The 21,761-nt window shown below is 51.4% G+C and overlaps 1 protein-coding gene across 1 annotated transcript in view; it reads left to right on the plus strand.

The window, feature by feature from the left end:
• The first annotated feature begins 11,144 nt into the window (after positions 1-11,144).
• Positions 11,145-21,761, plus strand: part of LRP1 (LDL receptor related protein 1) — a 74,999-nt gene continuing 64,382 nt past the window's right edge. Inside the window, exons 1-3 of the mRNA XM_080935572.1 lie at positions 11,145-11,639; positions 19,342-19,464; positions 21,253-21,390. Of these exons, the coding sequence (XP_080791698.1) occupies positions 11,573-11,639; positions 19,342-19,464; positions 21,253-21,390 (328 nt within the window). The 5' untranslated portion in view covers positions 11,145-11,572. The remainder of the gene's footprint in view (positions 11,640-19,341; positions 19,465-21,252; positions 21,391-21,761) is intronic.

Consider the following 21,761-nt stretch of genomic DNA (forward strand, 5'->3'; position numbering starts at 1 on the left):
GGAGGAGACACTGTCCCCCTTAAGAAGGCGGCAGCTATGTCCTGGAGCCTCTCCTAGCTGCGGAGGAGGTGATCACAATAGAAAGGCTTCGTATGATATCTTCATGGCCTTTGCCCAATGACCTATGATTTTCACGTGGCGCAGAGTGTGCAGCACCGTGTTGCTCCACTGGAGGGCGCAGTGAGTAACGACCTCAACAGTGACTCAGCTTAGTCAATCACCAACCCTGGCGCTTAGTGGGATGATACTCATGAAGCTATTGAAGACCAGCCAGAACAACCTCACGCTAACCCCACCCCCCACCCCGCCAGCGTGATAGTTAAACAGCCATGCGGATGGACCGCTTTGCCTTATTTGCAACCATGAGAAACTCAAGTTAGCTCATGACACTGAGATCTGGTTCCCGGCCAGAGGGTTGCACTGACATTTTCTCACAGGTTATCTCCCCTGCCTGTTACTACCAGCCCATCATCCAAGACACAATGGCAATATGTCCTTACCAGCTATGGCATTAGTCCACAGGCCAAGCAATGGTTGAGCATACATAAATGTATGGACTACGTCTCAAGCCTGCTCACTGGGCAAAGGGCTTGTGACCAAGATCGTAATCTCAAAAAAAGAAGAAGAAGAAGAAGAAGGAGGAGGAGGAGGAGGAGGAGGAGGAGGAGGAGGAGGAGGAGGAGGAGGAGGAGGAGAAGAAGAAGAAGAAGAAGAAGAAGAAGAAGAAGAAGAAGAAGAAGAAGAAGAAGAAGAAGGGAGCCTGAAGGTGGCCAGGAACGTTCCAGTCCCTTAGTCCCTGTGTATGTCAAGCTGACACAAGGCAGAGTCACCTGAGAGAAGGGGGCCTCAGTTAAGAAAATACCCCCATAAGACCAGCTTGTACACAAGCCTGTAGAGAATTTTCTTAATTAATGATTGATGGGGGAGGGCCCAGCCCATTGTGGGTGGTGCCATCCCTACGCTGGTGATCCTAATTCTATAAGAACAGGCTGAGCAAGCCATGGGAAGCAAGCCAGCAAGCACCACCCCTCCATGGCCTCTGCATTAGCTTCTGGCTGCATGTTTCCTGCCCTGCTTGAGTTCCAGTCCTGACTTCCTTTGGTGATGAACAGCAATGTGGAAGTGTAAGCTGAATAAACCCTTTCCTCCCCAACTCGATTTTTGGTCATGGTGTTTCATCACAGCAGTGCTAACCCTAAGACACTCCCCCTACCCCTAGACCCTCCTCTGGCTCTGGAAACCTTGCCCCAAAACAAGCGTTTCATTAGCCCTACCGCAGTCAGCACACAGATGGCTCTTGGGTGGCCTCAGTCTCACTCTCTGTGACTACAGTATCCTCCTGAGTGACCAGGAGTCCTTCCCTTGGTGGGCTGTGCCAGCCCCATCTCTAAAACCAGCTAAGACTTCCAGATGTATTTAGAGCCTTTAATGCTTCTGTCTTACGGTTTCCATTGCTGTGAAGAGACACCGTGACCAAGGCAACTCTGATAAAGGACAACATTTAATTGGGGCCGGCTATGGTTTCAGAGATTCAGTTCATTATCATTATGGCAGTGTACAGGCAGACACGGTGCAGGAGAAGGAGATGAGAATTCTACAGCTTGACTTGTAGGCAGTAGAAAGAGACTGGGTTAATACTGGGCATACCTTGAGCATATATAAGACCTCAAAGCCCGCCTCCACGGTGATGCACTTCCTCTAACAAGGCCACACCTCCTAGCAGTGCCATTCCGTACGGGCCAAGCATTCAAAGGAGTCGACGGGAAACCCCCACAACTTCTAATAGAGCAATTACATTTCAATACGTATAATAGAGTAAGTGTATCAATTCACCCAACCTTTAACTTCTCAGCAGTGATCAGAGAGCCTCCCCTCCCCAAACCGCGAACCCTTGGCTTGGCCCACAAAACATCAGTAATGACTAGTCTTGTGACTACTTCAGTTATGAAAGTTTAATGGTTTCAATTGTGTCAGCCGTGTTTCAAGTGTTTACAAGGCTTGCAAGTTACGCGTTGGCGGGTGTGGAGAAGGGCAGACTTCTCTCAGGAAAGTGTTTGGACATTATTGCATGTGAACATTTTTATACTGTTCTTCAGATGAGGTAATGCTGATATCTTAGCTTAATGGTCCGTGTGTCTTGAGAAAACATAATCTATGTCCTTTCCGGTCTCTACACACACACCTTTCACTGGAGCCTTTTCTTTTCAAATTCCCCAAAGTTCCGTGTTCCTGATCAGTTTCCAGTAAAGTGTTTTGCTTCCAAAACAAAACCTTGTGGGTGGATTGATTGAAGGCACCAAATGCATTTCACAGACGAGATAGCTCAGAAACACTGGGCAGTGGTCTGAGATGAAGGGGTGAGATGAAGCCACTGGGGGTCCCTTGACAGCTCTGACCCTTATTTCCACTCACTTTGACAACACGTGACCATTACTTAGATTAAGCAAAGTTATCCAGGAGTGATCCCAGTGTCTTGTCTGCCTGCTCTCTATACAAATGTCAGCAATGGGGGCTCTGAGAGGTGGCCCCTCTCCCGCCCAAGGTAAACACTTAAGGCCCCTGCTTTATTTTTGCTGCTGTTTGGTTTCTGAAATGGTCTTGGGCTGGAGAGATGACTCGGTGGTTAAGAGCACTGGCTGCTCTTCCAGAGGTCCTGAGTTCAAATCCCAGCAACCACATGGTGGCTCACAACCATCTGTAATGGGATCTGTAGCCCTCTTAAAACAGAGAGAGAAAGAAATGGTCTCACTATGTAGCCCAGGTTGGCCTCCTGTCTTCCCTGCTTTAGCTGGGATTACGTGTGGGGCCATCACCATATCCAGAGGGGTCCTGCTTTTTGCCTTATCAGGTACTGCTTCCCTTCATCATTCCTCAGTCTGCTACAGACAACGGCGTGCAGTTCTGATGAGGACGAGCTGTCACGGAGTTCCCGTAAGGACACAGAGTCACACTGGCAAAGTCCAGGGTTTTACAGTCACTCCCCCCCCCCCAGGAGACTGGGGCATGCGTGTAATTGGTTTAGCCAATTAAGGTATTTACATTCCCGTCAGTGACCTGAGCCTGGTCAATTAGAAAACTCTCTGGGAGAGATGTCATCCATCTTTGGTGGCTGCCCACTTGGAACACCTGGGATAGCGGCAAACATATAGTGGTTGTGATCGTACCAGTCATGGAGGACAAAATATCAGTGTGAAGACATAAGCAACCCCTTACAGTGTGTATGTGTGTGTGCATGTGTATGCATGTGTGTGTCTGTGTGTGTGTCCATGTGTCTCTGTGTGTTTCTGTGTGTGTATGTGTCTGTGTGTGTGCATGTGTGTGTCTGTGTATGTGCATGTCTGTGTGAGCATATATATGTGTATGAGTGTGTGTATGCATCTGTGTGTATGTTCATATGTGTGTGTATGTGCATATGTGTGCAGATGCAGAGGTCAGAGGACAACTGTGGGAGTCAGGTCTCTTCTTGTCCCTGTGGGTCCTTTGCTAGACCTCAGATTTTCAGTTTAACACCGCATTACCCACAGCTGCCCTGGGCTCTCCATCAGTCTGCTCTGACTGGGCATTCTGCTGCTCTTCACTAAATGCAACCCTAACTGAAACCCCGGGGAGCTGTAGGAATGGAGGTATAGAGGTGGAGGTGTAGAAAACACAGGGAACACAGCCCAGAATGGCTGCATCTCCACGTTCCTACGGCCCCAGCCTTGGAAGAACAGAGATCTTCCTGAGGAAGCATGTGCTCAGGGAAGCACCAATTTCAAACTAGCAAAGCAGTGGAGTGGCCCAGGGTTTGGCACAAGGAAGTGGTGAGCTGTGGTTAGGAAGAGGAAGCACTGGGCTTGGTGTGGAAGGGTGGACACCCATTAAGGCCTGCCAACGGTGACAGGATGTGAGCAATGGTGGGGTCAGCTGAGTCAGGGCTGCAGATCTCAAGGGGCAGTCAGTCCGGGTGGGTAGGCGAGGCCGGGCATCTGTGGATAAGCCAGCTGTGGTCAAGACTCAGCCTCTGCAAGGAAATTCCAGCCCTCTAATTAGTGTCTTGCCTTTCTCGATTTCCCTGTGCAGCCAAGCTTCTTGGGAAAGTTGTTCACCTCATTACACAGCCGGCTGCCTGCCTTACCTGCCAATCCAATGGAAGTGTCCTGGCTCATGTCACATGTGTGACACCAGCGTGGCCACCAGCTCAGATCTTTATTTCAGGAAGACTCCTGGCATATCCAACAGTTAGTTAGTTGTGAACTGTCTTAGTTACTTTTCTATGCCTGTGATGAGACACCATGACCAAGACAGCCTATAGAAGAAAGGGGTCATTGGGGGCTGACAGTGTCAGAGGGACCTTCTGTGTTTAAGGCAAATGCTCCATCGTCGAGCACCCCAACCACACGAGTCACTTTTAAAATTGGTTTTCACTGTCTCTCTTTTTTTCCAAGCCTCTGATAATACCTTCAATTAAATATTTTTTAAATATTATTATTTTTTGTTTCAGTTTGGTTTTTGAGACATAGTCTCTCACTATGTCACCCTGGCTGTCCTGGAACTCACTCTGTAGACCAGGCTGGCCTTGAGCTCACAGAGATCCTCCTGCCTTTACCTCCTAAGTGCTCGGATTAAAGGTGTGCTTCACCACATCTAGCCAATTTTAATATTTGTAGATTTTTATTTATTTGTTTAGTGGGAATATTGTATGTTGGAGGAGAAGCGTGTGTGTACCCTGGAGACAATTTCTGGGAGGCTGTTTTTCTGTGCTGTGGGTCTCAGGAGTAGAACCCAGATCCCAAGATCTGGCATTTGGTAACTTTGCTGCTCCCTTTACAGGTGCTATCACACCCTGTGGCGTCCCCTGTTCCTCTCTCTCCTTGCACACTCTGCTTTTCTGGTGAGATCTTATTCATGCATAAGGCTGACCTGATCTGATGTGTCGACTGGTTCACAATGACTTTTGGAGCCAAGTCACATGGACTCCAGTTCCCACACGTATATATGGTGGTTCTGAGACACAAAGTCCTATTAAAATGAAAACCATGCGGTGTAACTTTAGGTTCTTACTTAACTTAAAGGAGGTCCTTGTACATCCATGGATTCATTCTGATTTATTAAAATTCAAGAGAGATGGGCTAACGGAGGGCGGGTCTGATGTCTTCTCAGTGTGTTTTGAGATTCATGCGTGTTGTTGCATGTGGTCCTGGTTCATTTGCATTGTCAGGTAGCATTCCAATACAAAGACAGGCTTTTGTTTGCTTGCCTGTATGTGCTATGTATCTAAGTGCATGGGGACAGTCTGGGAGTCAGCATTGTGTCTTCTCTGAAAGACTTCATGATTTAGCTTTCATGTTATAAGACTACAATTACTTTGTATTAGTTTTGGTATTTGCTGTGAGGTAAGCCATCAGCGCATCTTTGTTAAAAGAAAGAGGCAGGGGGAAGAAGAGGAGAAGGGAGAGGAGGAGGGAGATGATAAGGAGGAGGAGGAAGTGACCCTTTGGAGTGATGTCAGCAGGCTGGCATGGTGGGAAGTCTCACCTTTCATCCCTTCACAGAAACAGAATTAATTCCCTAAGGAAACATGGAACACCTTTATGAGAAGCCAAGAATCCTTCTGAGAGGTAGCGGTCCCCAAAGGATGGGATAGACAGAACACACTGCCCTCTTCCTGCTTCACGTCTGAGTCAGTGACACAGACTTCTGCAGCGAAGCCTCCAGCACTCTGGGCCCACAGACCCCAGAGCCAAGTGATGTCCCAGACCAATGGGGAGGAGGGATAAAGAAGAAATGCTCTGTCTTACTGGTGTTAGGCAGACTGAGGGACACAGGGCAGGGAACAGGAAGCTCGGTGCAGGTTTGGTAAATGTGAAGGAACTGAGAGAAACTGGAGATTATCTGGTCTTATTATATTGAAAGATATTTGGAGGGAATTGACAAGAGGCTGCATTGAAAAAATTAATAAAATGAAAAACATTCCTGAGATCAAAATGTATAAAACTATAATCAAGAAACAATACGTGTATATAGAGTTTTAATTTATAAATGTAAGTCTATTTTTGTCCCGTGAGTCTGTGAATCCCGTAGCAGGACCATACTGCCTTGAGTTCTTTAGCTTACCAGTCTTGAGATCCAGCAGTTTTTAGCACTAACATACAATGTGCAGCCAAATGTTGGGAACGTTATTTTTAAAAATATATTACAAGCCAAGCAGTGGTGGTGCACGCCTTCCTTTAATCACAGCACTTGAGGGTCAGGCTAGCCTTGAACTCAGAGACCTGCCTGCCTCTGGAGTCCAGAAATTAGAGGGCAGGCACCGTTAATACCTTAATACCATGCCGGGGTAGCCATTAGTATCTTTTGTCTCACCGCCTTCGAGTCTCTCTTCTGGTTCCCGTTCTTAAGTTTTGGACAAGATGAAGTCATTTGCATTGCTAAATTTGTCCTCTGTGATTTGCCTTCCAGATATTTTATCCTCTATTTCCTCTACCCCTGCCCCCCAAAATCTTACTCAGCTATGTCACAGCCCCCTCCTTCTTCTCCAAGGTTTGTTTTACATATACAAGTGTCACTGTCATCAGACACACCAGAAGAGGGCATCAGATCCCATCACAGATGGTTGTGAGCCACCATGTGGTTGCTGGGATTTGAACTCAGAACCTCTGGAAGAGCAGTCAGTGCTCTTAACCTCTGAGCCATCTCTCCAGCTGTTTCACTCTTCTAAGTTTGAAAGTCCTTGCACCCACCTGTGCCTGTCTCCAGCCCCGAAACACACAATCCTCAGGCCATTGCTTGTCATCCTCTTCCTCCTCTTCAATGGAGATCATTATTTTATCTGGACCCCTTAGCTAGATTTCCACGGCCTCCTCTGTGAACTCCATCACAGACATAAAACATCTGGGTTATGACAGCCATTTACCTTAGTGAGCATCTCTGTTAACTGTACGTTCTGGAAAGGTAGACCACTTGTTTCTAACTCTTGACCCTAGGGAACTACCATCATGCTGGGATACATAAGAAATGTTTAGTAAAGAAATGGTCTCCCGTCTGCATAGACGCTTGGAACAGATCCCGTAATCTCTTGGAGTCTTCATTTCCTGGTCTGTTAACTGTATAGAACACCTATGCAGCAACTCGGTATGAAATTTTAGAGGGTATCTGCACTCTGGTTGTTTTGTGTTGTAGTTGTTTTTCAGGACAGTCTCACTATGTAGACCGGGCTGGCCTTGAACTCACTGAGATCTGCCTGCCTCTGCCTCCCAAGCGCTGAAATTAAAGGCCTGGTTTCCAAATTTTGTAAGGACATGCTCCATGGCAATTTCTCAGAAAGTGTTTGTCCCCTTCTTTTCCCTACCTTCTGTTAGACTAGTGATTCCCAGCCTGTGGGTCTCGACCCCTTGAGGGTCGGTGAATGGCCCTTTCACGACCATCTGGAAATGCATGTTTATAATTCATAACAGTAGCAGAACCACAGTTATGAGGTAGCAATGGAAACAGTTTGTGGCTGAGGGTCGCCACGGCATGAGGAGCTATATTGAAGGGTGGCAGCATCAGGAAGGTTAGACCTCTCAGAGCTGTCCCTTCCTACTTACACTTCCTGAACTGGCCACTAGGCGGCGATAACCAGGGGCCTGATTATCCCAGCACTGCCTCCCAATGCTCTGTCCTCTTATACCCACCACCTCAAAGCAAAAAAGAAAAAACCAAACCATAACAAAAAAAAAAAAAAAAAAAAAAAAGCAAAGGAGGACATTCTTTCCCAAAACAGCTTTTTGAAAGCCTAACACCATTCTTGGTAGCCTGGTCACATGCTTCTGAAAAATCTTACTTGATTTTTCCGTTTATCATTCAACTCAAAGCATGTGAAGACGGGCTTTCTTAGGGAAAGCGCAGGAGAGGGGACACTGAGAGGCAAAGCGGTACTAACAATGAGCATTGTAGTGATGCCACAGAGAGAGGATGCTTACAGGCTCATCCTAGAGAGGATGCTTACAGGAACAGCCGCCTTCCTCTACCCAGCCCACTTCCCTGGTGCAACTAGTTTCTGCATCAATCAAGAGCTGAAACTGGGGGTGGGGTGGGATGATGTCACATGCACATGGGAAGGGGCCAGGGGGAATTGTGGGGAGGCAGCTGGGGGGGCACTAAAAGAGACAGGACAAAATCTGTGCTCTAAAGAAGTTTATGGTTTGTTGGTGGACAAAGAATCCATAACATTAAGTGCCAGTAGATTCTGAGATTTATTCTGTTTAGGGCAGGACTTTACCACATGGCCCAGGCTGGTGTGGAATGCCCCCTTTTGTTCCAAACCATGTCCAAACTTCTGATTCTCCTGCCTCTGTTTTCTGAGTTTTGGGGAAACAGGGTTGTGCTGCCACAACTGACTTTTTGAAACTCGCAGGAATGACAGCAAAGCTTTTCAGAGGGCTAGCAGAACAGAGCCATGATAGGCTTGGGTAGAGATAAGCATTCTGTCATCTCACAGAGCCAGTGTCCACAGCACAAACCTGCTGACCCAAATTAGACCACATAAAAGTAAGAGGGTTGGGCTGGAGAGATGGCTCATCAACTAAGAGCACTGACTGCTCTTCCAGAGGTCCTGAGTTCAATTCCCAGCAACCACATAGTGGCTCACAACCATCTATCAGGTGATCTGGTGCCCTCTTCTGGCCTCTAGGCATATATGTAGAAAGAAAGTTGTATACATATTTATTTAATGTATATGAATGTCCTGTAACTGTCTTCAGACACACCAGAAGAGGGCATCAGATCCCATCACAGATGGTTGTGAGCCACCATGTGGTTGCTGAGAATTGAACTCAGGACCTCTGGAAGAGCAGTCAGTGCTCTTAACCACTGAGCCATCTCTCCAGCCCCTAAATACATACCTATTTTTAAAATTTTTTATTCATGCATGTGTCTGTGTAGAAGCGTGCATGTGTGCAGGCCTCCATGAGGGCCACAAGAGGGCATCAGATCCCCTAGAGCTGGAGTTACAAGCAGTTATGAGCCACCCAGTGTGGGTGCTGGAAACAACTTAGGACCTCTGTAAGAGCACCAAGAGCTCTTCTCTTTAGCCCACGTCTGTCTTCTCTTCTTCTTCTTCATCTTCTCTCTCTCTCTCTCTCTCTCTCTCTCTCTCTCTCTCTCTCTCTCTCTCTCTCTCTCTCTCTCTCTCTCTCTCTCTCTCCTGATATGGTGGTTGTTGTGAAGGGGTAGGGACAAAGAGCAGACATTGGAAATATTCAGTACAGGTCCACGGAAGAGACTAGAGGTAAGAAAGCTTCATGAAGACTCAGCTGTGTAAGCCCAGCCCTCAGCTGTCTCGGGCTAAAAGCTACTTGGTAGCTATTGATACCTTTGTTCCTGTCAACATTGCCTGAGGTCAGTTTCAACCAGATTTCTCTGGGACCACAGTATGGGTGGAGACCAAGCAGGAAGCTTTTAAGCATCCACTAAAAATATTTAATGACTCCCTGCCTGGGCCTAGTACTGTGTTAGACCAAAGCTGGATAAAAGGAAGAGTAACAGACCACTTCTGCTGGGAGGAACCCTGTGCTAGGAAGAAGGAAGGAGAGAGAGAGAGAGAGAGAGAGAGAGAGAGAGAGAGGGAGGGAGGGAGGGAGGGAGGGAGGGAGGGAGGGAGGGAGGGAGGGAGGGAGGGAGACCCGCAGTATTTCAAACAGAAGAAAGACAGCAGACCTCTACTTGAACACAGTCTGGAAACTGGATAGAGGAAAGATGACCCTGAGGGTCCAGCCTGGGAGACTATGAAGACAGATGTCCCTAGGCAAAAGCCCGTCTTCGGTGGGAAGCTCTCCTGTGGGAAAGGCTCTGTCAGTAATGCACAAGTCTGTCCGTTTTCTGACAGTGACAGGCTAGAGTGGGGGTCCTTCCTATGGAGTTAGTGTACTGGTCCCTGGCCTTTAAAGTCCGGCTCTAGCAGGGATGTCGCCTGCTGAGCTTCCCAGAACTTTCTCTTCAGGTCACAGAGAAAGTCGACGCTAAGCCTTCAAACGCCGTCCACAAGAGGGCAGTGGCCGGAAGCACGTTCGCCCGCCCTAGGAACCGCCCGATGCTTTCTGGACTCCAGAGTACCGTTCCCGAACCGACTGAGACTGGGGACAAAGGTCCTGCGCTCAGCACACAACACCCTAGAACCGGTGTCTGGAAGCGGAGCTCAGCAGCTCCCCCCCACCCCCACGCATTCAATCTCCCTGTTGTTCGGCCTCTGAAACCCTGACTTGGTGGGAGGCCAGTCAGAAGGTATAAAAAAACAAAACAAACAAACAAAAAAATCGAGCCTGACCTCTTAGGGCGAAAGGGGATGGCTCTACCCCAACCCCACCCGCTGGTGAGTCACCTCCCTCCAAAGCAGAGCCGGCCTCTCCCGCGCCCCGTGCCAGGCGAGCAGGGCTGGGCGGGTACTAACTAAGGTGGGCTCCATCCCCGAGCCCTAGGCGGGCCGACAAGCTGCAGCGTGTCCCCGCGGGTGTCCCTGTTTACTCTGCGCCCTGGAGCGAGGTGGGGGCGGGCCCACGTGGCCCCTCCTTCACTCCGCCCCCTGAGGACGCAGGCCCCAATCCGGACCGGTTCTTACAAAGTCTCCAAATCAAAGCTCAGCCTTTCCCGCACCTTCCCTGCGGACCGGCCACCCCTGCCCCCACCCTAGGTTGGGGAGGCACTGTCTGGTTTTCCCCCAAGGAAATCAGGCCTCCGCCTAGACAGCGGCTCGGGACCCCACGGAGGGAATCTGAAATCCTGGGGTGTGACATTGAGTTTTAAAGAGGCGCTAACGCACAGCTCTCCTCGTCCCTTACCCCATCCCACCCTCGGCTCTACCGGCCCTAGGGAACGCTGGGAAGAGGTAGATGCAGTTAGAGGACAGGGCGCCCGGGGACTCCCACTCTCGGACCGCTTCCCAGAACTCCAAAGCTTGTCGCGCCTCCGACTCCCCCTCCCCAGGGCAGCGCGCCAAATCAGCGCATGCGCACTGTCAGGATTGCCGCGTAGCTCTTTCTCCCCCCCCTCCTCTTTTTTCTTTCCCCGCCCCTTCCCTCCTTCCCTCCTCTCCCTGTCCCCTCCCTCTCCCCTCTGAGCACCCCCTCCCTTCCCCCCCCACCCGCGGCACTTCAGTCCGGGGAACAGCGGTGTGAGCTCCAGGCCAGTGCACTGAGGAGGCGGAAACGGGGGAGCCCCTAGTGCTCCATCAGGCCCTTACCAAAGGCACCCCCATCGGGTCCACGCCCCCCACCCCCCACCCCGCCTCCTCCCAATTGTGCATTTTTGCAGCCGGAGGCGGCTCCGAGATGGGGCTGTGAGCTTCGTCCTGGGAGGGGGAGAGGAGTGAGGAGTAAAGCAGGGGTGAAGGGTTCGAATTTGGGGGCAGGGGGCGCACCCGCGTCAGCAGGCCCTTCCCAGGGGTCTCGGAACTGTAGCATTTCACCTATGCCCCTGATTCGCTTTGCTTAAGGAAAGGATAAGAATAGAAGAGTCGGGAAGAGGAAGATAAAGGGGGACCCCCCAATTGGGGGGGGCGAAGACAAGAAGTAACAGGACCAGAGGGTGGGGGCTACTGTTTGCATCGGCCCACACCATGCTGACCCTGCCGTTGCTGCTGCTGCCCCTGCTTTCAGCTCTGGTCGCCGGGGCCACTATGGATGGTGAGTGAGATTCCGGCGGCCCCATGGACCCCTGGGGGCTCCCCCACCCCAACCCCCACTCCTGCGTCTGGATGGGGAAGGGAGACGCGGGAGGGGGTGCCTTTTGTTATCCCCAGTCCAGCTGACACAGCAGCGGCCTGACTGGGGGCGGGGATGGGGTCTGATTTGGGGGATGGGAGCCTGGGACAAATGATGCTTCTAGGGCCCCCCCAGCTCAGACAAAGACTAGAGGCCTGGCTAGGAAAGGAGGGCTCCCCCTTTTTCTGATCTTGGGATTGAGAGGCCTTCTCTTCCTATCTCTGGTACGGGAGGGCCTCTGCCTCCCTTACATCCTCCACCCTCCCGCCCGCCCCCCCATCTGAATTGTGAAGGAATCCGGATTTGCTGTGTACCGCTGCAAAAGGGGGCGGAGGGCCTTTTGCAGTGGCCTCTGAAGGCAGTAAGGCAAAGCTGGCTAGGGGTGCCCTGCTGGCCAAAGGGCAGGCAGGCCGAGAAAGCTGTGGGTGGGGATAGGGAGGGCCCCCTGTTTGGGTGTGGAATGAGCCCTGCATCCCAGGCATGGAGGCCTGGGTCCAGAATCCTGGGCTGCCTGCCTGGGTTCCGAAGTGAGCACTTCCCCCTCTGAGGGCCTCTGTCAGGAGTCCGGTGGAGGGATGGAAGGGTCTGGTGATGCTTACGGCTGAATTTCCCTTCTTAATTCCTGGGAGCTTTAAGACGAGAGGAAAACGTCAGATGCCATCATTCTGGAAGAGTGGAGAATGGTCGGGGACGCTGGGGAGGGGTTCAGAGGGAGCTCTGTCTCCCTGATTTCTGGCTAGATTACAGTTTGGATTAAAAGGAGAGTTGGAGGTTGGGATGGGGTTATGAATGTGCCCCCCACCCCAATTCCTGCTCATTTAGTAAATGTATAACGCCCAGCCCCACCTCACCTCATACATACACTTTGTATATTAGTTAGGTTTGGGCCACTGTGTTCTTTTTGGGGAATTGCGTGCCCCTCGCCTCTTGTCTGTCAGCTGTTTTTCCTCTTGCAATGACTCGACAGTTCAAAACTTGCCCAAGCTTCACTCCGGGGTCATGGGGTTGAACTGGGCTGGGTCCCTAACTTGAGTTGAGATTTTGTGACTTCCTGTCAGGTTTGCTTCTCACTAGGGACAACAGCTTCACAGCATCTTACAGCCCTCTTCTGCCTCCCAGAGCTTGCCAGGCCGGGATTGGGAAAGTTTTTCTCTGAAATCAGATTATGTGTCCTCCCCCCTCTCTAACTTGTTTCGGTGGTGGGGGGGGGGGAGTAGGGGGAGGATAAGAGAGTCAGGAGGCAGCTGTGCCCAGGAAAACAGTGTATTCAGTGGTTCTCAGTCATGCCATGTTGGGGACTGTCTTGCCTGGCTGCCACCCCTAATTTTCTGCCTGCGATGAGGAAAGAGACTCTGCCCTGTCAGACAAGCCTGTGCAGCCACCCTCTGCCCTTCACATCTCACGTCATCCTGTGCTTTCTTCTTGGTCTCAGCGTTGGGAGGCGAGAGAGGAAACTGAGGCAAAGAGCTTTGGGAAGAAAATGTATTAAGCAAGGAACAGACCTGTGGAGGAGGGTGGATGGAATCAGGTAGAAGGGAAAGATGCCCCTGGCTCATTCAGAACTGGGTCCTGGGGACCCTAAATGCTGCACTAAGTTGATTGGTGGTGATTGAATGAGGAACTCCTTAACTGTTTCTAGCCAAGTACCTTCAGTTCTGCACATGGTCTGTCAGGGCTGGGGTAAAGGTCAATGGTAGGGTATTTGCCCTAGCACATGGGATGCCCTCTGTCCCATCTCTGGCAAAAAATACAGTCCTGAGGAAAGGACCACCTCCGGGGGAGGAAGAGAGAACCTGTAGAGGAGTAGGTCCGGAGCGTTCTGGAGCTCTTAGCTGAGCCCTCTAGACACAACCTCCTGCCTCGACCTACCTAAGAATTCTAATTGCCCTTCCTGCTGCTCAGAAATAACTCTAGGGACTGCCCCATACTCTCTTCTCCCTGTGCCTGAAACTTATTCTACAGTCCTCTGCCTTGTGGGGTGAGAGGGTTCACTTCCTCCTGGTAGACACATTTGGATACATTTGTAGCCAAGGAGGATGGAAAAGGCAGAGAGAAGGATCTTTGAGGGCCCTGCTGAGCTGGGACCATTCATGGTGGAGGAGTTTGACCTGCAGCCAGCTCAGGAATGACAGCTGACTTCTCCCCCAGCCCTCTCCCCTCCCGCCTGAGCATGCATGCTAGTAGCTGCTAAGAAAGATGGAGAACTGAAGTGTGATGAGGTTCAAGTGTAAGCTTCCTGTCTTCCTGGAGAACATTCTAGTCTATTCTCCCTGTTCAGACCCGAATCCTAAACATCTCTCCTTCAAAGCCAGGCTTGTGTAGGAAATTCACTGGGGCTGTTATTTAGACATTGGGGGCCACTTCACAAGACACTTCCAGAAAGCACAGAAAACAACACTGCAAGTTTGTTTGGTTTGTTATTCTGTCTGGTTTGTTATTCTCTCTCACCCGCCTTTGCCGGGCCTTCCATCCATGTCACCCCAGGCCCAGCCCTAAGTCAGATCCTTTCCAAACCATGCCCTCTTCAAACTTCTTCCTTGAGTTTGGATGCAGCTCAGGGAGGTGGTGGGACACATTTAGCCTGCTTAAGGCCCTGGGTTCTGTCCCCTACCAACAAAACCCAAATCAACTAGCCATTTCTTACCTTTGCAAAGACCTTCCTTATCCCAATTTTACTTTAACCCCAAATCTAGAATTTATTCTCTCACGTGCACCCTGAGTTCTCTTCTCTGGTCTTCCCCGGCCCTTGGATTCTTTACTCTGCCTGAGATCCAGATCTGAGTAGGAGAGCTTGCTTGCTATGGGGAACCTGGGCTGTTGAATGGGACTATGCAAGGGTCCCTGAGTTGGTGGTGACTTGTGCCAGGGAACCTGGTCCCGCCTCCTGCATTCTGTCCCAGATTTCAGCCTGGTTAGCAGGATCCCGTGTTGTTTGGAGAAGGAAGCAGTTAGCTCTGGAGTGTTTCCCGTGCTGCGACCTCATGGAACCAGTGCGGGAGCCTCACAGAAGGTGGTGAGGGGCAGAGAGAGTGGACGGTCCCAGGCCCTGACTTCCCTGGCTGAAGAGTTTGACTTCCTTGTGGGGGTTGGGGAAGCACCCTCCCACTCTGTGAGGACAGACAGCAGCACTAATCTGAACTCCTGTTAGTCAAGATGTTGCTGATGCTGGGACTTGGTCTCCCAAGGCGAGGATATGGAGGATATGTCTGCCTTCCACTCTGTCATAGGGAGAGGGGATCATTCTCTGGGTTTACCCCAGGAGAGCTGTGTCACCCTCCGGGCACCCTCTACCCCAGCCCCCTTGGTTGTCCGCTCTGTAACTCTGGCCCTCTTGCTTCATATCTTTTATTTGCACATTCTTTGCAGCCTGACTCTGTTCTCAGTCTTAATTTCTTTTGTCTAACTCTAACCTCTGTGTGGTCCCCTAGATCTTGAAATCTACCTGGCGTTCGCATTTCTCCTGGGCTTTCCTGCCTGCCTCTTATCTTCCTGGACCCAGACTGCCCCCTCCAACTTCCTCCAAGTTCCTCTCTCCTAATCCTCATTAATTTTGGGAATTGTCATTAGGGCACATGTTTCTGGAACAACAGTAACAAAAACAAGCAAAAACCTTGATTTTTGTTGTTGTTGGTTTTGTTGTGGGCTAAAAGGGAGGACTGGTGGTATTTCAGAAAGAAGGAAGGGAGGTGAGACTTCTGGTAGAACTTCCTCCTAATGGGAAGGACCTAGAGAACAGGTCAGGAGCTTAAGTCTTTACCACCCATGAGTGCAGGCCGTCTGGGCTTGGGGAGAGCGAATAATGACTCCGCCTTAGGAGAGAGATGTTGGCCTCTGCAGGCATTCCTGGGATCTGGATTTTATTTGTGGGGAAAGGAAGAGACAGGGTTGTGGGTCAGGCTGATGTCCTGCTGAGTCAATATTGACTCAGGATTGAAGGGTAGACCTTTCTCTTCCCCTGGAGATCCAAGCTACGCTGTCTGTCCATCTGTCCCAGGCCGCAAAGCAGGGTTTCAGACTCAGGAATGACAAACATGTGTCTGAACCTCACTGAGCTGCAAGAAGGAGCCACTGGTAACACCCAAAATACATAAAATTTGGGGAAAGCTCAGTGTTGGGCAGGAGGCCTTCACTGCCTGGCCCTCAAGTGTTTGAAAGCTCAGATTCCTGTAGTCTGTCCCCAGCTCAGTTTGTTCCCTTACAGAATGTCCCTATACCTATCAGGGGTGCCTACCCCCCTCCCTGTCATTCTCCAAGTGGCCCACGGTCACTTCTTGCTGTTCCTGCCTTCAGTCTCCTATCCTTCGGGAAGAATGCCAGGGGCTTCCAGGGGTTATTGAAGGGCAGCCCCCTCTTTGGAAGTCTCTGTCCCGGGCTACACTTTCTCCTCCCTCTCTTCCCTAGCCAGGCATACTTGCCTCCCGTCACCACCCTGCCCCAAGGTCCCAGAGTGGGACAGAGGAGATAGCCAAGGCTTAAGCCAGGCAGTGGGGTCTGTGTTGTGTCTGGATACACACCCAACCCCACACCTCCTGCCCTGGCTCCAGCTTGGTGGCCCTGGGGGCCATAGCTGGGCTGGGTGCCTGGTTGGGGAGGGGCAGGGTGTTGGCCAAGTTAGCATGGCGGTCACATCTCTAGGCAAAGCTGAGAACAGACGCCCCTGTGTCCCCGTGCTCCTGCAGCTCTCTTTCCCTCCTCCCTCTCTCTTGCTTCTCCCTTAGCCCTCCTCTGCTCCATTCTTGCCCCACTCCTTCACGTCCTCCTCCCCAGAGGCTACCCAGTCTCTTCAGTCTCTGTTGCCCTTCCTCTGACAGAGAACCATATTCCTCCCTCTTCTTTCTCAGTGTCCTCTGTAGGATGGGATCGTACCGGCAAGCATCTCACAGCCTGACAGTTGGGCCCCAGGGCTTCAGATCTGTGTTTGGCACTAAGTGGTCACCTTTAAAGAATGAATGCTCACTGTCATCTGGGGTGGGGGATGGTGAGGGGACAGGCAGGGACCAGGGCTGCTGATTCCTAACCCCATCTGAGGGCCACAAAGACAGGTTTCCTGAGTGTGGAGTTCAGGTGCAGAAGACTGCGCTAAGGGCATGTAGGTTAGCTTGGCCTTTAAAAGAGATTATACATTTCCTCCCCCATCCCACTCCCAGCGGCTCCCTCCCAGCTTGGAGGAGGCTTCGCTTGGCTGTGGAGACTGCCCCAAAGTAGGTTATGTGTTTTCCTTCTCCCCCTGAAGGAAATCAAAGACAGGCTTCAGCCTTCTCACTCAAAATTCCTAGGGCTTTCTGCACCATGGCTGACAGGAAGGGCTTTCATTTATCTCTCTCCAATCCTTCTGCTATCCCGGCTCTCCTGAGAGACCTGCAACCCCCTCCCCCATCCACCCTCTGCCCCTGGGCCTGAGGAGACGGTGCCGGACAGGGTCTGAGTCCTCCTCTTCCTTTCTGAGAGGGAGGGAGCCCATCCCCCACTGCCCTCCACAAGAGCACATCTGGTTTGTGAATCTCTCATTTCAGCTTTTGGAGTTTGCCAGCTGCTGTTTCCTCTGTCGAATTCAGGCCAAAAATGGGGGTGGGGGACAGTGGGGGAACCATGTGAGGGCCAAAGGAGGGGATCCACGGCTGGGACTCAGAAGACAGAGGAGGTCAGAGTGACCAGCCAGTGACCTCAGACCCCGGCTGTGGGTTCTGCCATGGGCATTGTCAGAGTGTAGACTCAGCCCCAGGTGGGACAGGGAGGACAGGGAAGACAGGTCGTCAGCCTGGGTGTCTCAGGGGTCCGCTTCTGAGCTCCAAACACCCCATCTGTCTCTGAATCCCACTGCGGTCCCTCTCCCCCCTCAGGCCGCCTGGCTGGCCGGGACGTGATGGTCTTCAGCATGCTAACTAGGCTGGCGGGCTGTTTCCCCGGGAAGACCTCACAGCTGGCCCAGTGGGGCAATGAACTCAGCATTATCCACCTCCTCAAGGGGCCTTTATTCCCGGATCAGGGTAGGAGGGAGGGAGGGGGACTCCAAGGGGGCCTGGCCAGGCCATCCTTGATGTGTTTCCTGAACTCAGTCAGCTCTGGTTCTGGCCAGGGGCCTGGGTACAGTCCCCCTCTGCCAGAGCTGGGGATGAAGGAGAGAGGACATTTCAGTGTGGCCATCGGACTCCCTCCTTCAGAGCCCTGACACACTTTCCTTACTCTCCTGTCTCAGCCCTGAGTTAGTACTGTGTTGTCTTCCCGGGAACTGTGCGTTCCTGGGGTCCAGGACCTTTGCACACATCTTGGTACCTAGTTCAGTGCCTGGCACAGAGCCAGCCTCCAGTATGTGTCAGAGAGACAGAAATGGGCTTCACCGGATAGGAGAGAAGGTGAGGAGATGGGAGAGGAGCTTCCTGCCCTGGTGTGGATAAAAGACCCCTACCCCATGCAGGACTTGGTGAATAGGACAGGTGGCTGCGGATCATGGCTACTGGGTGAGGGCTGCACTCTCTTAAGGACCTAGAGCCCTAGTGCTAAAGAGATGACTTAGTAGTTAAGAGCACTGCTTGCTTTTCCAGAGGACCTGAGTTCAATCTCCACCATGCAAAGGCATCTCGTACCTTCTAACCCCACCTCTGGGGATCCAGTGCCTCGATGCCCTCCTTAGGCATCAGGCAAATGGATACGGATAGCCACGAAGGCAAAACACCCATACACATAAAATAAAACTTAAAAGAAAAGAAAGAAAGAAAACAGCAACAACAGAAACCTAGATTTGGCTGAACTGGGTTGAGTCCTGGTTTGTCATTTGCCAGATGTGTGATCCTGGGCAGGTCTGGCCCAGAAACTGTGGGTTAGCTTTCCCCCTTGCCATCTTGTGGGAAAGACTAAATAAGACGGCATGCATGTGGGAAGAGCTAATTTATCACTGTCTCCTGTGTAGCTCCTCACTGGGGGATGGGAGGGATCCGAGCCAGGTGGTCCCCATGGATAGAATCATTCCACAGGTGAGAGGCATTCCGATTTAGTTCCGAGAGCGTAAGCCAGCCAGCGCCATACCTCTGCTGGGTAGTGAGCTTTAGGCCCTTTTTATTCCAAGAAGTCCCCTGAAAGTCCCCACTTGTGGTCCTGCCAACAAGGGAAGCTGTGTCTTGTGGAAGCCAAAGTTTCTGCCCAGCGTCCTCTGCAGATAACATCCCCAAGCCACACTGTGTGCCAAGGGTACCCCCCCAGTTCTCATCTGGAGGGGTGTCCAGTGGTAAGGGGTAGGAGCTGGGTGATATAGGTCAAGAGGACAGTAGTGTCCCGAGGTTAGAGAAGCAGAGAGGTTAGGAAAGGCCAGCTGCTGGTGGGAACAAGAGGAACTTGGAGAAAAAGCACAGGGAGAAAAAGCCCCACTGTCCTCCCTGGCAGCATGAGGGGTGCTGGTGTCTGGTGGGGTGACAAACAGCAAGGAGCTAGAGCAGCCGGACAGACAACCTAGAGACTTGGACAGGGGTGATAAGGTCTTCTTGGTAACGTGATAACGGCCCCTCCACTGTTCCAGGTGCACCGGCAGAGAGCATTAGTGCTGGGGAAGAGGAGCCTTAGGAAGCTCCAGGGCCCAAGGCTTGACTTCCGTCCCCTCCTTTCCACTCACCCTTTCTTTCCTTGCCTTCAGCCCCTAAAACTTGCAGCCCTAAGCAGTTCGCCTGCAGAGACCAAATCACCTGTATCTCGAAGGGCTGGCGGTGTGACGGGGAACGAGATTGCCCAGATGGCTCTGATGAAGCCCCTGAGATCTGTGAGTACCTTCCCTGGCTCCTTCTCCAGATAAGAGCAGCCATCTCTAGCCTAGCATGGACCTTGCTCTGTGCTTTGTGTTTGCCCATGACACAGCTAAAAGTGTCCCTGCTTCTTCAGAGTCCCCGCACAGAGCCTGGTGTATGTAGTCGTGGCACCCTGGAGTTCTCCTTTGGCTACTACGTCCCCAGGTCCTGTTGGGGACAGTATCCTCTGGGCTTCATCTATATCAAGAGGAGACCCTTTCCTTTGAGCATTTTCCTCTTCCCTGATTTGAAGCTTCTCTGGCTGGTGCTCAGTACACAGCCTTCAGGTCTTACCAGGTACCCTGCTGCCCTTAGTCCCAGGTTGAAGGCCACTGCCCTTACTCCGTCCCTGTACCAGAAGCCCCGCCCTGTGCCCTTCCCGACACCCTGCCCTCCCCTGCCCCCAATAAGTGGTGTAATCAGAGGCAGCTGTTTAAACTGGGAGAAAGGTCCCCACCCAGCCTTCACCCTGTCAATGGCCAGGATGGGGAGCGGTTTGTAGGATGGGGGACTTGCTGCCAGGACCCTAGAGTGCTGGGGTCTCCACCTCCAGTATCCCCCTACGTCTTAGCATGCTCTGGGCTTCATCTGGCCTCTGGTCCCATATGTATCCTTCCCCATACCTCAACCACAGTTATCAAGGGCAACATTGAGGGTGGAAATGAACCTGTTTTCTTCCTCACCCCTGCATCCTGCCTGGAGAAGAGGGAGCTGAGGAATTAGACCTGCAGCCTCCTCCTGGGTACACTACTTCCTGCCCACGTTTGACCCCCTGACTGTGTGGTGGAAAGACACAAAGCCACAGAGAAGGGCCGGGTCACACTGTTTATTCTTCCGGTTTGATACAAATCCCATTTTAGATAATCCCCACACGTGTTCACACACATACACACACACACTACATACCACACACACACTATACACCACACACACACACATACACACACACACCCTCTAATACATTGCCTGTTGGGACCATTGTCTTACCCTCCCATCCTTCCTCCAGGCAGCTGTGGTGATGAAGAGGGATGTGGTCAGTAGGCTACAACTTTTGTCCTCTCCAGATCCTTTTGTTAGATCTTTGCTCTGGGTTGCAAATCTAGAATAATACTGTTTAATTGAAATACAGCATAAGTCACATGCACGGTTCTGAACTTTCCAAGTAGCCACACTAAAAGAGCAAACAGCTAAGGCTGATTTGAAAGCTTTTTACCGGAGGCACTCAAAATATTGTTTCAATATGTCAATACCATCTATGAAACTATTAGAGACCTTTTGTGCTCTTTTGATATGTCAAAAACTACAGGTAGTTTTAACTCACAGCATCTGAGAACCACATATGGCTGGTGTTGTGTGTGTGAGTTGGCTCACTTGTAGACCCAGCTCTGCGCTCTGAGACCCACACAAAGGTAGTTTATGTTTATCGTTTGAGCTCCTTTCTGCCAGGGACTGTTTCCTTAAGCTCATCAAAAGCTTTCACTTTTGCCTTCTGTCTGTCTGCTGATTTTCGAATGTTGAAGGTGGAGGTTCCGTGAAAGTCAGCCCTAGCTCTCCCCTTTGCATGGCTGTCCCCAGATGTTTATGTTTAGCTACTTTTGTGAGTGGAGCAGGGTTCATTCAGTCCCTGAGACCTCTTGAGATCTGGAACGCACGGCTATCTGAAATGCTAATCTTGGCTTATTAAACTTACCCTCCCAGTACAGAGACAACTAGACGGCCGCCTTAGACAGCCTGATCATAATGTCACTTCTCATTGCTCCCAGGTCCACAGAGTAAAGCCCAGAGATGCCCACCGAATGAGCACAGTTGTCTGGGGACCGAGCTGTGTGTTCCCATGTCTCGTCTCTGCAATGGGATTCAGGACTGCATGGATGGCTCAGACGAGGGTGCCCACTGCCGAGGTAAGGGCTCCACACACTCTCCCGAGCCTCTTGGCTTAACATCCAGTGGGATGTCCGGTTCATGATCAAGGACCATCCTTGAGCCTTAGTGTGTATTTAGTTGTGGTAGCAGCTTGAGAGGAATCCGTGATGCGGGGGTAGTGACAAAGCTCTCAGAGAAATAGTAGCTGTTCTTCTTTTGCCCTGGGCTCTGGGCCTGGAGCAAGCCATGTTTGACAGGCTTCGAGGAGGGCAGTCATGGGAGTCAGGGTGCGGCCAGCGGCATATGTCATACACATGCCAGAAAACATCTGCCTGTGGGAGGAGACACATCTGGAGCCTTTCATTCCAGCACGGACTGTGGAGCAAGGGAATTTGTGGGGGATTTTTCC

The sequence above is a fragment of the Micromys minutus genome, assembly GCF_963924665.1.
Source record: "Micromys minutus genome assembly, chromosome: 22".
NCBI classification, from domain to species: Eukaryota; Metazoa; Chordata; class Mammalia; order Rodentia; family Muridae; genus Micromys; species Micromys minutus.